Source organism: Populus nigra, chromosome 6 (assembly GCF_951802175.1).
Source record: "Populus nigra chromosome 6, ddPopNigr1.1, whole genome shotgun sequence".
NCBI classification, from domain to species: domain Eukaryota; kingdom Viridiplantae; phylum Streptophyta; class Magnoliopsida; order Malpighiales; family Salicaceae; genus Populus; species Populus nigra.
The window spans coordinates 326,933-344,596 of NC_084857.1; the positions used below are offsets into that span (position 1 = coordinate 326,933).

The 17,664-nt window shown below is 35.9% G+C and overlaps 4 protein-coding genes across 4 annotated transcripts; 2 read left to right on the forward strand and 2 right to left on the reverse strand.

Moving 5' to 3' along the window:
- Nucleotides 1-3,959: 3,959 nt before the first annotated feature.
- LOC133695750 (exocyst complex component EXO70A1-like) lies at nucleotides 3,960-6,838 on the forward strand. Its single transcript, XM_062117695.1, has one exon. It carries the CDS (start codon nucleotides 4,559-4,561, stop codon nucleotides 6,560-6,562), a length of 2,004 nt encoding a protein of 667 aa, XP_061973679.1. The 5' UTR covers nucleotides 3,960-4,558; the 3' UTR covers nucleotides 6,563-6,838.
- A 990-nt stretch (nucleotides 6,839-7,828) lies between these two features.
- On the reverse strand, nucleotides 7,829-8,725 carry LOC133696388 (scopoletin glucosyltransferase-like). The gene is made up of 3 exons (XM_062118569.1): nucleotides 8,473-8,725; nucleotides 8,226-8,386; nucleotides 7,829-8,140 (listed from the first exon to the last, which is right to left on the reverse strand). The coding sequence occupies exons 1-3, from the start codon at nucleotides 8,723-8,725 to the stop codon at nucleotides 7,829-7,831; spliced, it is 726 nt and encodes a 241-aa protein (XP_061974553.1).
- A 4,089-nt stretch (nucleotides 8,726-12,814) lies between these two features.
- Nucleotides 12,815-13,735, forward strand: LOC133696389 (uncharacterized). Its single transcript, XM_062118570.1, has one exon. It carries the CDS (start codon nucleotides 12,815-12,817, stop codon nucleotides 13,733-13,735), a length of 921 nt encoding a protein of 306 aa, XP_061974554.1.
- Nucleotides 13,736-14,286: 551 nt separating this feature from the next.
- On the reverse strand, nucleotides 14,287-17,580 carry LOC133697432 (glutamyl-tRNA reductase-binding protein, chloroplastic). The gene is made up of 5 exons (XM_062119970.1): nucleotides 16,904-17,580; nucleotides 16,739-16,819; nucleotides 15,281-15,385; nucleotides 14,989-15,138; nucleotides 14,287-14,678 (listed from the first exon to the last, which is right to left on the reverse strand). Exons 1-5 carry the CDS (start codon nucleotides 17,294-17,296, stop codon nucleotides 14,439-14,441), a joined length of 969 nt encoding a protein of 322 aa, XP_061975954.1. The 5' UTR covers nucleotides 17,297-17,580; the 3' UTR covers nucleotides 14,287-14,438.
- Between the last annotated feature and the right edge of the window lie 84 nt (nucleotides 17,581-17,664).

The following is a 17,664-nucleotide window of genomic DNA, read 5'->3' on the forward strand; positions in this document are numbered from 1 at the left end:
TCCGAGAATTAATGCAACAATTATCGCCTTAAATCTGCAACCGCCACCCTCCAGAAACAGGCGTGATCCATGGAAAGTAGAGATATAAAAGCGACTCAATCTGATAAAGACACACAGAGACAGACAATTGCTGGGTCAGCTGTATTTATTGACTATACTCCATGATTTTTTAGAAACATAACCGTTTTATTCTATGATTTTTTTCAGAAAGAGAGGAAATTTCACCATGTTAAAGATTCATTTATCAGTGAAGAACGTGTGTTTAGTTGAAAAAACAACCAGAAACTATATAAAAGTGAATATATTTTTATAATATAGTCTTGAATCTTATCGTTCCAAAATAAAATAAAAATAAAAAAGTCCTTCTCATCTCAAGAACCTCCAACTTGTTTTTTTATATTGAAACGGTAACAAGATAAACGACTACTTGAAATTCTTAAGAATACATATCCATTAATTAAGAGTTGATAGTGTCGCCGTCGTTATATTAATCGGCGAGTATTTTATTAAAAAGGAAGGAGATGCAGTAAAAATCTAGGTGCGGAGAGAACGCGATTGTTCAACCTCCTCCACGTGTTGTTGGTCAATGATTCCACAGTCCTAATATTATTATATTCAAGAGCTTTTAGAGTGCTGTATCATTTTCCAAATTGTTTGTTTTTTTAGTTAAAAATATATCAAAATTATATTGTTTTATTTTTAAAAAATTATTTTTGATATTAATGTATCAAAATAATTTAAAAATATTAAAAATATATGTTAATTTAGAGCAAAGAAAAAAATAAAAAAATTTAAATTTTTTTTAAAACACTTTTAATATATAAAAACAAATAAGACGTAAGACTAGTTATAACTAATTCTTAAAAATTTGAAGGCATATAATTTAATTGATTGGGTTTATATTATAGAAGTTATTAGTACTATAAATTTTAGAGTCATTAAAGATTTAAATAGTTATTAATTTTAAAATGTTGAATGATTATTGGAGATACTGTACTCATAATTAAAAATAAATAAATAAATTCTAAAGCTTTAACCAGGAAGGGAAAAAGAAAAAGAAAACCTTAAGCTAGCATCACAAAATCGACCGTAGTTTTTCTCTATATAATTCTAAAAAAAACCATTTTAGATAATCTTGTTCGTCTACCCATCGTGTCAAGTCTGGCCCTCTTAGCATTTATTAGGATGAAATATTATTTTTGTAATAATTAAAGAGTGGTCCATGCATCACTGTTTTATATATATATATATATATATATATATATATATATACACACATATAAAAACCAAGTAAATTCAGAAAATCATAGCATTTTGCTTGGAAAAGAAGGGTGGCAGGTACAAAAAAAAAACTTCCACGTGACACTTTATCTCTTCATGGACTTTCAAGAGTAATTCACAAGACTTCTCCATCAAAGATCTCCCGCTGCATGAGTTTTTTTTTTTTTTTTACACAGTTAGACCCTATCTATCAATGACGGGTCAAAACCTCTTTTTAAGATTACTAAAACCGAAACAACCTGATCATTATGATTAAATTGTTTTTTTTAAAAATATATTATTTTTTAATTAAATTAAATTAAATTAAAAAAATAAATTAAAAAACACTTTCTGAAATAATGAGGAACAGATCTTATAAATTAAAAAATTGAGTGAGGATGAAATTGAAAAAAAAATATTTTCATAAATTATCTCAAATAAAATAAAAAATAATCAAAATAATAGAGATCAAATCCAACAAAAAAAATTGAAAGATAAAGAAATTAAAATAATAATAATTATGATTTCATAAATTATTTCAAATAAAATAAGTAACAATCAAAAGAATGAGGATCAAATTTGATTGATAAAAAATTTCAATAAAAAAATGATAAGGAAAAGGCAAATAACAATTATAAAAATGATGACCAAAGTTAATAAAAAAATCAAATTCTAAGGGATGGAATTGAAAAAAATATATTCAAAACAAAATATATATATATATATAGCAATCAAAAGTTTGATGATCAAATTTGATATAATCAACAAATAATATAACATTTTTAATTTTTCACAACTTTTAAAAAAATGTTTTCCATTCAAAATAAAAGAAAAATATTTTTTCTGGAAATCAAGTTAAATTTTTATTTGACTGAAAAGCGTTTTTAATTGACTAAAAAGTATTTTCTGCTGACTAACTTTTCTAATAACAAATAATTATAGAAAAATTTAAAAATTAATTTTTTAGAAATCACTTTTCAAGAAACAAACACTTCCTTATGTTACACTATAATTTTTTTTATTCAAGTATAAATACCGTGGAGAAACATTGCTTGTGATTTTGAAAACAATCATGCACGTTCATGTTGAAGAGTGAAACTGTGTTTCAAATAGTATTTTTAACAAATATATTTTTACTGTTTAAAATTTTATTTTTTTTAAAATTGTTTTGATGTGTTAATTTATTGAAAAAAGAATTGCTTTATAAACAGAGAAGGGCCGATTTATAATTCAATCACTAAATAAATAATTGGTCTGACAATTTACATGTGAAGAGGAGGGCCCATTTATAATCCAAACAAGATTGGAAAAGGTATCAGGGGTCCATCAGTATTGGGTCAGCCACCTCATAACCCATGGTTTCGTGGGCAAATGTCGCATCTCTTTTAACAGTCAAGATCTGGATGCTCGAGATGCCATTGCAGCAGGATCATGGGCTCTGTGAATTCTAAACAGAGCAGGCATTATCCATATTAGCCCTCACAAACCACCATTTTTATCAAACATGTCCATGTGCGGGAGAACCCAATGGCATGCTAAACCAGAAACTTACTCCAATTCTTTAAAGATTATTTTGGATATTTACCCGGTCCAGCCTTAGTGGCCCGGTAGCTCAACCGCCCTGCGCTGCTTGACTTGAAGGAGTTAATTTCAAGGATTTTTTTATATATATAAATTTTTTTATCGAAAATGAACTGGGGAGATTCAAATCAAGGGTCACTTTGCCATTATCCACCCACTCGAAACTACCTCATTCAAGGAACACTTGTTTGGAGATACATCCGAGTAGGATAAGAAATTCCCTTCCTTCATCTTTCTAGATAGGACCCAGACTGTGCCACTACTGTGAAACATGCTGGTCAGTCTTAGTCTCTTCATCGAAGCAGGGAAAGTGGAGCATCCGAGAATTTGCAAGTAGACAGAAAGGGGAGCAAAGGTGACATTGGTCGGAACATCAGAAAGAAACGGAAATCCTCCGACACTAAAGTTCCCATTGGACATATCAAATTATTTTTCTAAACCCTCCTGTCTGCTAATGTCAAACGGTGGATCAGCAAGATCATTCGAGTTGCCATAGCAGAGGAAAACAGAGAGACAACTACAAGAAGAACAGAATATTCAAACGTTGGGAAACAGTAGGGTTTTATTGGAAAGCACCGCTAGGAAAATAAATAAATTTTTAAGTACTAGCTCTACGAACATACACACACAGAAGAGAAGAAGCTTGCAGTTGCACGAAAACAAATACTTGTAACGGAAAAAGTGATGTATACGTGTAGAAAAAATCAAGTAAGCTTGGCAAGCGCCAATGGCAACTGTTTGGCACTAGAGACATGGAAACTTGAAAGTTCCAAGGGACACTACACCTTCCCTTACGTCTTTTTTTTTTTTTTTAATTTTTTTGAGTTGTATGTATTGGTTTTTTAATATATTTTCATGGGATTTCTTTCAATTTTACCATGTCATGATCCCAAAAAAGACTAATAGTAGATCAGACTAGGATGTTTAAACAAGGTTGTTGAGCTGTGATGAACAAACAAAATACGATGTTGGGGGGGGGGGGGCATTGAAATGCAGAATTTATAGTCCTCCAAAAGACCTGAGGTGCTTGTTTTCTCGATTTCTTTGTCTTTTTTGTCGCAAAAAAGCCACCTAAAATTTATCAAAACAAATAATTTTTGGAACACAAGCAAAGAGCACATGTCCTCTCTCTTAACTCTCAAGATTTTTTGATGCATCAAAATACAATAGAAGAAAGAAATTTGATATGCGCAATACTTTTGATCTTCTGCAATTCCTTCTTTGCATATCTTGACGTCGTCAATGGAGATCCTAAACAGGTAAGTTTTTTTTTATTTTTGCTTGGTTGTTTAGTTGTTGATAGAAAGTAGAAACTTCAGTTCCTGTCATATTGGTATTTTGAGGTTGATGTCCAAAAGTGATACTTCAGTTGCTGTTTTTAAAGTTCAAGTGGGGTTATTTTTCTGTTTTTGAATTCTGGAAGTCCATGTTAGTCTATTGATTCTGCATTACGTGGTTGTTGGGGTTTCTTGAGAGATGTTTGTTTTGCAAGTGAGGTTTGGTTTGAATATGGCTAGTCTTGTGTTTTTTTTTTTTTTTACCTGATTTGGTGAGTTTGGTGAAGAAAAAGTAAAATGAGTGACAGAGAAGAAACTAAGAGAGAATCCTTTTGGACAATTTGTTGAATCTTGACAATGCAGTGTAGTATTTAAAGACCACATGAAATAGTAGTTGAGTCATTTCACCGGGAATTTGAGGGCTAGGGCTTGATTTGGCAATGTCTCAAGTAGATGGCATTGACAATCTTGTAGCTTCCAGGATAGTGTTGAAGACCAGTATAGAGAATTCAAGAGCTCTTGCCTCTGCTTTTGACAGTACAGGCCAAAGATTGGAGGGGATGAAACAAAGATTACCATCTCTGGAAGCCGCTGTTAGACATGTCCCCAGGAAAAAGTGCACATTTGTTGCAATTAGAGAGCATATTGATCGTGCCATTGGCCCTGCCGCAGCGGTGCTAAAGGTGTATGATATCATTCAAGAGCTCCAGAAGTCACTATTGTCTCACCCGTGTTCTGATCTTTCAACTTACCTGCTAATGGTGAAACAGCTTGAGGAATCATTGAAATTTCTGGCTGACAACTGCAGGCTAGCAATTCAGTGGCTGGAGGCTATTCTTGAGTTCCTGGAAGATAATGCAGTTCATGATGATCTTTACATCTCGAACGTCAACAAGTCATTGAGCATCCTGCAAGAGTTGCAAGCCACTGACAAACATGCTCGGCTCGGTGGGGGGATTCTCTGTGCTGCATTGCACAAACTTGAAATTGAATTCAAGCAGATTCTTGTGGAGAACCGCATTTGTGGTGTTTTGGATTCTTTCTCATCTTCTATTAGAAATCAAGCCTCCATTGCTCCATCTCCTCTGCCAGTGGCTGTTATACAGAAGCTTCAGGCTATTGTTGAGAGGCTAGATGCAGATAATAGGCTTGAGAAATGCATTTCGACTTATGTTGAAGTTCGGTGTCTGAATACCATGAGAAGTTTTCAAGCTCTTGACTTGGATTACCTCAACCAGTCATTCAACGAATTTGATGATGTGCAAGATGTTGAGTGTTACGTTGATCAATGGTGCAAGCATTTGCAGTTGGCTGTAAAGCAAGTTTTTGAAACTGAATATAAGCTTTGCAGTAATGTGTTTGAGAAGAATGGACCAGAAGTTTGGATGGATTGCTTCGCAAAAATCGTTACACAATCTGGAATTCTTTCTTTCCTCCGCTTTGGAAAGAAGATTACAGAGTGTAAGAATGATCCAGTCAAGCTCATGAAGCTACTGGACATTTTTGCGACGTTAGACAATCTGAGAGTGGATTTCAACAGACTTTTTGGAGGGTCAGCATGCTTTGAAATCCAGACTATGACTAGGGATCTCCTCAAGGGAGTTGTTAATGGAGCTTGTGAGATTTTCTGGGAACTTCCGATCCAAGTGGAGCTGCAAAGGCGAATCTCACCTCCTTTAGATGGCAGTGTTCCAAGGCTAGTAAGCTTTGTAACCGATTACTGTAATCATCTACTAGGGGATGATTATAGGCCACTATTGACTCAGATTCTGACAATTCAACAGAGTTGGAAACAAGAGAAGTGCCAAGAGGAACTCGTTACCAACCAGATTTATTACATAATAAAGCAGATTGGTCTAAACTTGGATGCATGGTCAAAAGCCCACTATGATCTCACACTGTCCTACCTTTTCATGATGAATAACCATTGTCATTTTTGCAGCTTGAAAGGGACAAATCTTGGAGGTTTGATGGGAGATTCTTGGTTGAAAGCTCATGAACAGTACAGGGACTATTACATGACTCTTTACCTGAGAGAAAGCTGGGGAAAAATATTTGCTTCTCTTAGCCAAGAGAGGGGAATTGTGGGGGATTTGGTCAAGAAGAGACTGAAGTCATTCAATGAGGAGTTTGATCACATGTACCAGAAGCAATCCAATTGGGTTGTTCCCTGCGAAGACTTAAGGCTGAAGATGTGTAAAATTGTTGTCCAGGCTTATGTACCTGTTTACAGGAGCTACTTGCAGGACTATGGATTCCAGGCTGAAACTGATGCTAGTCCCAGCAGACATGTGAAATACACTACACAAGGTTTGGAAGCCATGCTCAGCTCTCTCTTTCAGCCAAAGCTAAACAAGTCTGGCAGCACCAAACACAACCGTTTGATTGGTAAAATAAAAGACATCGTGACAGATAACTTTCGCTTGACACTAATGGCTGTATAAAGCGTGCAAGGTTCTTACAGTTGCCTCTTCTCTCAGTTATCTACTGGCTAGCTTCTTCTTCTTCCTTTTTAATTTCTCCTAGAAATTCTAGCTCCTGTCTTGTGTATGTTTGTTCATCTGCCAAATGAAAACACATCGCTTGGTGGTTGAGGTCCTCTGGCAAGTTGCAATTGAAAGATGAAGTTTGCTTGTATCGGCTTGTACCGATACAGTTTGGTGGGGAAGTTGTATTCTTGCTGTTTGTAACTTTCTGGTTAAGAATGATGACGATGGAATGGAGGGGTAACGATTACAAAATCACAGATCATTATTTCAATGTGGTTTATAGTCTTAATTTTAATAGATTATTATAATATTAATTTCTATAAACTTTGACTTGTAGAAACTTTTTAATAGTTGACAAGTTGATATGAAAAAATCATATTTTTTTGTGATTTAAATTTGAGCAGGTGAACTTTAAAAAAAAATTATCTAAAAAAAAAAAATGAAATATGTTTTTAAAAAATAATTGATTCAATTCAATGTAAATTGACCTAATAATTTAATGATTCGAGTCCAGTCTGGACTCAATCTACAACTATAAAACTGTGTGTTGATGCGCTATTTAAAGTGTGTTTGGTAATGTGATAGCGGTTGCTTTTTAAATAACTTTTTGTGCCGAAATACATGTCAATGATTTTTTTTATTTTTTAAAAATTATTTTTAACATCAGCACATCAAAACGATCCAAAAAGTATAAACCCTACTCAATTTTAGCAAAAAAAAAAAATTCAAAATTTAGTGAAACACAGGTTAAAATGCACAGCCAAACAAACCCTTAGAAAAGGACCAATAAACTAAATTATAAAGTCCTGGAATTCTCTTGTCTTAGAACGAGGCGTTGAATTAGTTGATCCAATTTCTGATCAGATGATCCACCTTTCTCCACAGCTTGCCTTGCCTTTCTCCCAAACTCTTGGGCCCTTTCCCTGGCCTTCTGCCTCTGCATTAACTCCTTCACAGCATCGCACGTCACATTGTGTTTGTATCACGTTCTCGAGGGACTATGAGCCCGGCTTCTTCACAGCATCGCACGTCACATGGTGTTTGCATCACGTTCTCGAGGGACTATGAGCCCTGCTTTTAGCCCCTTTGCCATATACCGAGCGTTCAATCCTTGCTCTGCTTCCATCCGTTGACAAGCCCTCCGACACTGACTTCCATCCACAGTGAGTTAAGAACCCACCATTTGCTGGGTGTGCTAGGATACGCCTCTGGTCCACCCAATCATGTACGACCAAGCCCTCTTTCCCTGATCCTTTTCTTCCATCCAACTGGTGGGATCCATGTACTTGACCTGACCACCCAAATGAACGGTTGCCCTGCCTTCTCCAACCCAAGAGCAATCTCCTCCATCTGAACGTCTGTCATATATGATTGGGAACCAAATGCTACATAGATCACATTACCTGGAACCACCTCTTCCATTTCATGCTCCAGCCACTTGATGTGCGGGCTATATTGCTTTTGATCATTGTGGGGCCCTGAATTCATCAAATCTTGTTTAATGTGACCAAGAAGTAGAAGTGGCTGGACAATCTAGGGAAATCATTTTTGTGCAATGGAGATGGAACTGAAGCCATGCTTTGGCCTCTCTCTGATGTAGAGATTCGAAGGCCGCAACTTGGTCCTCTTCCAGCTCTTCGAAACTGTTAACCAACGTACCCCAGCTGCTATGATTTGCCTGTAAAAGCTCTGCCAGAATTGCCCGCATTGGATTGTTATCATCACCGGGCCTAACTGAGCCAGGGGAGTCATTTTTGTGTATTGGAAATGGAACTGAAGCTAAATTTATAGGCTCAGAATTAGACAAACTAGGCAGGCATGGAACATGTAGTGAGACACTCTTGCAATAACTACAGGCAACACACCCATCCCACCACAGACAATCCTAGGAATATTGAACATGCGACATGAATCATGTGTCCAAGGTAAGAACATGTCCGAAGTAACACAAATGGGAGTACTGCTATCAGAATTACACATCTCTTTAAGAACATCTCCAAAAGGTCGTCTGAGTTGTTTGGCGGCATAGTAAAAAGGGAAAGAGAGATCCGGAGAAGGAAGATGGTTAGTATTTCCACACCCTTCTGGAAATCCCTGAACTCTTGGAAAAGGGATCATGGACAAAGAGATTGTCGGGTAGGTAGAGGTTTTGGAAAGGATGAACGGAGCATTTGCAGGGGTGGTAATGGTGGTTACTTTTAGGCTACGGGAAGCTCGTTCCTTTGAGAAAATCGAGTGTGCCCTTGAGCCATGTATGGGAAAATCACTACAGGAGGTGGTGTACTGAAGCTAACCATGATTGAGCAAATCTATAATTCTGAAATCTGCAACTCAATTCCCCTAATCTTTTCCATGGATATGTGAAGAATTAGTACATGTAAATGGGATTGTATTTATATGATTAAAATAAACCATTGACATGGCTCTTGATATCTCATTAATCCAACATACAAAGAATGATTAATCTTTGATTGGAGAATAGTTAGACGTGCATTAATGTAAAATTTATTTATTGATGAATCCTTACACGGTACTTTCAAGGTATCCTTCAGATTCCATGAAGCAATTAAATGGAGAATACTCTCCATGCATCCATCCACTCAAAACCAGCCTCTGCCCCATTCAACAAGCACCTGATTGGACATGAATTTGAGGAGGATAAGAAATTCCCTCCATCTTTAACACAAGTCTCAACTTCTTCAGAATCAAAAGACAGCTCTTCTTGAATTGTGCCACCAGTACTGAACATGTTGGTCAGTCCAATGGGAGCAAATTTGATGCCAGGGCTGCCTAGTTTCTTGACAGGAGGGGCAAAGCTGGAGATGGATTGATGGTGATCGAAATACTTGACTGTTGAGTGTTAAATCAAAACCATAGTTTTGAAACTCCTGTGGCAAGTCATGGGTTATATAGATTGATTTAGGTTAATTTAATATTTTATTTTATAAAAAAATAAAAATAATATCATTTTAAAAAATAAAAAGAAAAAATATTAAATGGATTTTTCATGGGTTGACCAGGGTTTCGACCCGATCATATCAAATTTATTTACTTTTATTTTTGTTAAAACTCAGCTTGATGTAGAATTATGCATTTCAATTAACAAGGATTGAGGCAAGTTTTAAAATAATCATCAAAATATTTACTTTATAGCAAAATTCTCAATCATGTGAAATATTGTTAGGATAGTTTTAAAATATTAAAGCTAAATTCTTTTTTTATTGGATTTTAGATATATTATATATTTATATCTAAGTCTGTGCTTTGATAAAAAAAAAATTACCCAAAATGAAATCCAATATTAAACGATAACATAGAAACAAATAAATTTACCATCATGCCAGATGTAAAAGACTGCAAATTCCTTCTTCTTCTTTTTTTAATGCAAGCAGATATTAATAATTGATTTGTGTAATGAATGAAGATAGATTAATTGGGAATTGGGATTGGTCCTAAAACAAAATGTCAGTGCCTATAAATACATTGAAACAAGAGACCATTAGAGTCTCTCATCAGTTTCAGCCCAAAGCCACAAGTAAAGACCATTAAAGTATTTGCTGCTAAGTCTGTCTAGTACTAATCGCCCAATTCATTGTTAAAAACGTATCTTCATCACTAATTTCTTTCAGGGATGCACCCAATTAACATATCTGAATCACCACCACCACCCCCCCGTCTAGACCGCAACCTCACAGGTCTAAATCACGAAAACTCCCTGCTGTAACTGAATTCCCACGCGAAGGATTTGAAGAAAGATTTATTGACGCGGATTTAAAAGAAACTCCACTAGCTACTTGATGAGCTCCCAATTGGATTATCAAGACTGACATTTACTACACTACTAGATAAAACAGGTAAACTAGGCAAATCCTGGGCTCTACAAAGTTGAGTTCTTGGTGGTGGGATCAATAAAGGCCTCTCTGTGGCCATTATCTTGAGCTAAAGCACCTCTCCACCAACATAAGACCTGGTAATAATCTCTCTCAATCAAAAATCACAGCAAAAACATAGAGCAGCAGCAGCAGCAAAGATTTGACTTTCAACCAAAACCCAGAAACTAAAACAGCTTAAGCTACAAAAAGACTACAAATTCAACAGACTTGGAGGAAAATCACCTGTACTATGAGCTCTCTTTACACTCTGAAAACTCTCAACACTTGTTTCTCAAGCAAAACCAAAGACAAGTACAGGGAGAAATGAACCGAGAGGCCTAAAAATGATTGCAAAAGAGTTGAGTTTGTGCAAAAGTAGTGGTGGTTGTGGCCGTTTAGTAATAACTACCGTAATACCAAACAGTGTTGTACTAATAGAGATGCTTGCAGTTTATTAAAAAAATAATTAATTTATCATCAGTAATTGCTACCTTTTCCAAGCTTCAATTCATTAAGAACAAAGTAACAAAAAGGACAAAGCGTAGACTTACATTAATACATTAGGATTATATGCATGGATTGGAACCATGCCAAACATGATTCATAATGTGCATTGTCTTGAATAGTCTCCTTGAATATGAAAGGAAACCAGATAGAACAATGAAGCAACTCTACAACCATGTCTTCAATTTGCACGAGTGAGTTATCTTAAACATGTGATTTGAGCCTTTTCTTTTCTTTTCTTTTTCTTTCATTAGCTTATGATCCACACTACAGTGGTTTTTCTCAATGAGCTTGGCCTAATGTCATGCACCAAATTTGGATATAACAGTGAGCATAAGATAATGTATTAGGGCGAAATAACTAGGGCATATTCTTCTATCCTAAATTAAGGTGAAATAAAATATATATATATTTTAATGTGAGGTGTCGTTGTTAGTTTATGTGCACTTCAATTAATCTTCATGAATTCTAAAATTAATGACCAGGTAAGCCTCCAGTAATCATCAATATTAACAATTATATGGCTCGAACTTAAAATTACAGGGAAAACAAACCTCTTAATCATAAATTATTATCACTGAGCCACCTACTTAATGGTTATTATTCGACCATCTTGATATAGCTTAGAAGTGCATCCTAGTTTTTGAAAAAAAGTTATTAAACCCATCTTGTTATACGATACAATTTTTTTCTTTTAATTTGAATTAATTTATTTTTATTTATTAAAAAAATAAAATAATATTGTTATGAATTTTTTTTTAAAAAAATTAAATTAAATTTTGTTTATATCGTAAGTTAACTTGACCAAATCAAACCAGGTTTAGAAACTAGATCCACCAAGTCTTGGGTCGACCTTTAGACCGGACTAGAATTTATAACTATGGTCTATACCTAAATATTTTGGTCTTGCCACTTACAATTAATTAATGAAAATATGAATAGATCAAAAGATACTAGTTAGTAAAGTGGTTGATTCAGCAAAGGTGATGATGAATACGTGGAAGAATTATCCCCAGATCAACCTCCCTCTATAACGAATGTCCTCGCATAGTCCGTTGATCAAGGTAGGCTTATATGTAATGCTGCTGCACTCTGATACATAAAAAGTGGTGATGTCCAAGGGAGGTGAGAACAACAAGGCATTGCAATCGTCATCGTCATATGAAGAAGATATTAACATGTCAATTTTCTATTCCTTGCTTCTTTCAAAACCATGGCTGTCAAACCTGCTACTACTTGGTACTGGTACCACATCTGATTCGAAAAATAATCTAAATAATTGGATTATTCAGTTGATTTGCAGGCCACCGAATCAATTCAAAATCGGATTAACCATTTTTATTGGTTTACGTAGTCCGTTTTGGACTGGATTTTACCGGATAGCTAATAACCATGCTTGGTTAATAAGATTTTATTGGTTTAATATCTATTTTTTATTTAATTTAAAACTCAATCTAGGTATTGGATAATAGGATTTTCAAGTAAACCTATTAGATGAGTTTAGCAGACTATGATATAAACTAAATCTTCAACTATTTCTTCCTTGGACAGTTTTATTTTGAAGTAGTATTATATTTCATTATTAACTTTGTGCTTGCCGTACGAAATTTCATGTTTGCATTCGGATCTTGACTGATGGGGGCAACCCCCTAATAACACATTAAAACACTGCAAATATTTGTTGAAGACTTTTTCTGTCTTATATAGTGTCCGTTTAGAATGATAGAACTGCATATCTGTACAAGTGAATTCAGTTGAAACCTTGCCACAAAACCAGTAGTCTCAAATCCCATTGCTTTCTACCCCACTGAGATCTCCTAGACCAGCAGCCATGGTTGCAACTCCATTGAATGTGATTGGAATCTTGAGGGAAGCCATTACAATATTAGCAAGAAATGGGAAGTTCATGCTCCAAGTCATGCTTACCATACTCTTTCCTTTCTCTCTTATTGGCCTGCTTCACTATCTTTTAGCAGGCTTTTTAATTGAAAGGGTTGAGGATAGCTATGAGAAGAATTCTCCTCTTGGCCAAAAAGATGTAAGAACTCTTATAGGGCTTGAACTTGCTTTTTTTGCTGCTTTTTTCTTTGTATGCTTCTTCGGAATTATGCTAACGATTCATGCATCAGCTTCTAGCTATCTTGGTAAAAATATGGGGCTGAATGATCTGATTTCGTCTATCCATTATGCCTGGAAGAAACCATTGATCACTTGGCTATGTGTTTCTCTTTTTACTTTGACTTATGCTGTTTTAGCCATAGTCTTGATCAAATTGGTCAGCCTGCTTGATCCTAACAGTTATGCTATTTATCTGTGGGGTTGGTTTTTGACAATTCTGGCTGCCCTTTTTTACCTTTATCTTGATGCAAGTTGGACTCTTGCACTTGTGATCTCAGTTTTGGAAAATGATTCTTGCGGAACAAAGGGACTGAAAAGATCAGAAAAACTTATCAGAGGAAGAAAAATTCAAGGGTTTCTCCTTATGTTCATTTTAACTGCACTTGTTGTCCCAATCTATGTTCTGCTCTATGTTACAGCAAATGATGATGATGATGATGATGAGCTTGGTCCCTTCGCTCAGTTTGCTTTTAGGTTTGTAGCAACAGTTCTCTTCTGCCTATCCAAGCTCTTTGTCTCTGTGGTTTTTACTGTGTTCTACTATGAATGTAAGCAGAGTGAGGGGGAGAGAGTAGTTATGGAGTTGGGAGTTGGGTACAGTTTAGGTCCTCATAAACTTCAAGTTGAATTCTAGTTTTTCTTTAGATTTTGCGAAAGGGTTACTCTTTCATTGACTTTTGTATTTTGTTTTTGTTCCTACTTCTTTACATCTGAGGAGACATGTTGATTCAATACCCATTCCAAGATCTTGCGGATCGTTCTTTTAAAGCTCTCATTGATGTTTCCAATTAGCCAGCCGGTGCCCTTTGTCTCTTCTTGTTTGTTCCTATATTACAAGGACCAGGATTTTTCTTACCTTGGATTGTAAGAAGTGTTGCTAGATGAGAATGGCTGCATCATGCAACAGTAACAGTCTGAAACGTATATTTTCAATGGATAGTAACAAATGCATTCCTTTCAACAGTTCAGGCTCTGTATATAGCAAGAGTACAGAGCATGGATGGTTGGGACCATAACTTTTATGCATAGACAAAAGAGGATGGGTCTACGAAAGAGATCATAGAGGATAAAAGAAACAAGAAACAATCATGTGTAACACAGAGAGATCATCAAGTGCATTTTGAGTTTAAGAATTTGTGCATGCTTTAGAACAACTAAAATAGATATGATGCAGCACATGAACACTTGCCAATCAAATTCGTAATTTCAACAAATTTGTCTGAATGGATGGGTCAATCTTGAACCATCAAAAGTATGGACAATAAAAACTCAGCAAAGAATTGTCATTAAGGGCCTCCTATCATAGTATCTCACAAAAATTATGAAAAATTAACTTGTTACAATCCCTTGTGTGTTATCTGCTTTAATTGTTGCACCTTCTTAAAGTTCAGCGTCTGATAGTTTTTTTCCACCTCCCAAGCAAGCTGTGACATACCATTGAATGAGGACTTGGCACCCTTCACATCAGTCACTTCTCTTGGGAAAGGAATTCGGACATCAAACGTGCCTTTCTGAGGAGACCAAAGACGCATGTCAAAGCCTAGCCTATCAACCCATATCATTTTCGCTTCTGACACCTGTCAAGCCAATTGGAAATTAAGAACAAGTAATCTAATAAAAACAAACCTTAGTAAAACCTCAATACGTTGGAACAGGGATGAAGCAGGCACGATTTTTGCACCGATTTTTTTTTGTATCATCAAAATGCATTTGCCCCAAAAAGGTTTTATTCTTTTTATTTATATCTAGTTTTATATCATGCAACCTGGGATAAATTGCAGGTGCGTGTAAAAAATTCAAGGTACATTTGCTTTCTCTCAAGTAAGCAATTGTGCAGATAAACTGCCAATAGCAATGAAGATGATAAGAGTTCTGTTGGCAGCAAACCTGGAAGTCCAAATCAACATATACATTGCAAAAGCGGCTAACATCTTCCATGTTCTTGTCATTGATCTCATTGGCAAATGCTTCTGCAAAGTCTCGGAGTGGATCAGGGCTAGCATTTTTATAATCAGAAGATGAGACCCATACACCATCCTGAAATAGGTAAAGAGATCAATATTTTCCTAAAATTATATAAGCCAAAAGCAATTACCTTCAAAAGACAGAGCAAAGAAACCAGTATTCGGCAAGAATTACATAACAACACAGCCAATCAGCAAGAAAAATCCCATCATACCTCCATGAAGTCTTCCATTTGAAGTACCCGCTCCATGGCCACAACATAAATAAGTTCATCCTTAACTTCTTCTCCAAATCTCTTTTTCCACATTGAATGAGCCCGCTGAAAAGAAAGGCAAATTCCAGTAAAAGTTACGGACAAAGAGATCATAGCACAACCATAAACAGAGAAAAATAAAGCATGTGTTCAGTTAAGTAGACATCATGTTGATAAGGACCAAAATCTGCTAGCTTCCATGCTGTGAGGTGCTTAGCCATGCTTATGTTCCATAGGAGACCTAAGTGCAGCAATTTAATCAGCCTAAATTACCTATTGTGTGACCCATTTTGCCCAGTCCTTAAAAGCCACCAGGCATGTTGGAGCCAAGTTCAATGAGATGATGAGAAAAATCAGACTTCCTCCGTGGCAACAGTAACCAGGGTAGGACTACAAATCAGGTTCAGGTTTTCCATTTGAGAAACAATCAGTATTCCCTCTCAAATCAAGGTGAAACTAGGAATTCAATCAAATTAGGTCAAAAAAAAGATGGTTGAATCTCAATTTATAGAAAGAAGGTGGGTTCCCACTAAACATTTTGGAGCTAAGCAATTGTAGCATGAACAATAAAGCACACATTTAGTTACCTGGACATCATGTGCATCTAGGACACATCAAAACCTAACAGCTACTTTGCTATGTTTGAGCTTAACCACACTCGTACTAACATCCAAGAAAGACATGCAGCAAATTAATCTGCCCCAGTTATGGCAAACCCATTTTCCCCAAACCCAGAAAGCACCATTTCTACAGAGTGCAAAAAATCCTGCTCTAGGCAGCATTGAGGAGCAGATAGATAAAGATGAAAACATATTCAATTGAATTAGCAACCATGGGGATAGGACTACTACACATCATGTCCAGGTTCTCCATTTGAGTAAAAATCAATCTCCCCACCTCATATCAAGCCCAAACTATTAACTTGATCGCTTTTTTGCTACTCAATCTTAGCTGCTAAAGCAGCTTGATTAGCATCCCCTCCAGTCCAAAATAGTTCCAACAGGATAACCGCAACTTGCAGTGGGAAGATGGCAGTGATCCGGATGGGTTCTAAATATACTCCCATTGCAACTTCTATTTAATCAATGATTCAACTAGAGGGATTCTCAACTTATAACTACATATTTTTTATTCCAGAAACAAGAAGAATATAGCTTGCTGAAAACACTTCCATTAATCTCGATTACTTCCACAAACCATACGTTAATAGTCAATGGTGTTCCATTAGTAACAGACAATCCTTGTTCCATTGACAAAATTTTACCAATCTTTCCAAAACCAGCAATCAAATTTACTTCAAAGTCTTCATTTTAGTGTAATGTCCTACCACAAACTGCTAAAACCAGCTAAACCCACAGTGCTTATGCAACAAAAATCACTACAAGCAACCAATAAAAATGAAAAGAATAAAAAAATTACCTTCAAAAGCTTTGTGTCCTCAGGCTTGTCAAGGCTTCCTTGAATTGTGCACTGAGGTGTCCTCATTCCAGATTGCTCTAACTAATTCCAACAATCAAACATGTTTAATACATAAAGATTATATCCTTTTCCATTATGAAGAATCAATGGATTGAATTGAATTACCTGAACATGAAGACTAGACCTTCTATCAACAGAAAACTGTCTATGAGAATCACTCAAGCACAAAATAGGAGTGCCATCATCATCAACAGCAAACCTAACACCAACACTCAAAGGCCAGCCATCTGGGGTCAAAGTAGAAAGAGTGCCAGCTGAAGATAACTCCATGATGGTTCTTGAAATTTCAGCAGGAAAGGGCTTATCATTTGAGGATCCAACAACATGAGTAGGTGGCTCCGCTGATACAGTTGAAAGAGAGCATTTTAAGGAGAATTGGGGAAATGGTTTTTGCTGCTTTAGAGGTGTGAATTGGTGGGGCTTTGTTGTTGTTGGTTTTGGGAGAAAGAGAGAAGGGAGAGGTAAGTTAGTGGTGAGAGATTGGGTTTGGAGATGCATTTGTGACTTGTGAGAGAGAGGACAACTTGGGTTTAGGAATTCAAGAACTAATTTTTGTGTAAAAATCTTGATGGCCAAACAATGGACTGATAGGAGTAACAGTCTTTTGAGAAACCAGAACAGAAGACATGGATGACGTTGATAAAGAGCCCTCAAAGTGAGAAATGGGAAGGATAGTTTCTTTTTACATTCACCACCCCAGTATTTGTAAAATTGCAAAATGCCCTTGTTATGTCCGATACATTACACAAGGTGGAAACTCGACATGATCTGGGATTTCACCCTCACCGAATTGATTCGGAGCGATCTAATTGACGAATTAAATCTAGTTTTATTTTAAAATAATAATAAAATAACATCTTTTTAAT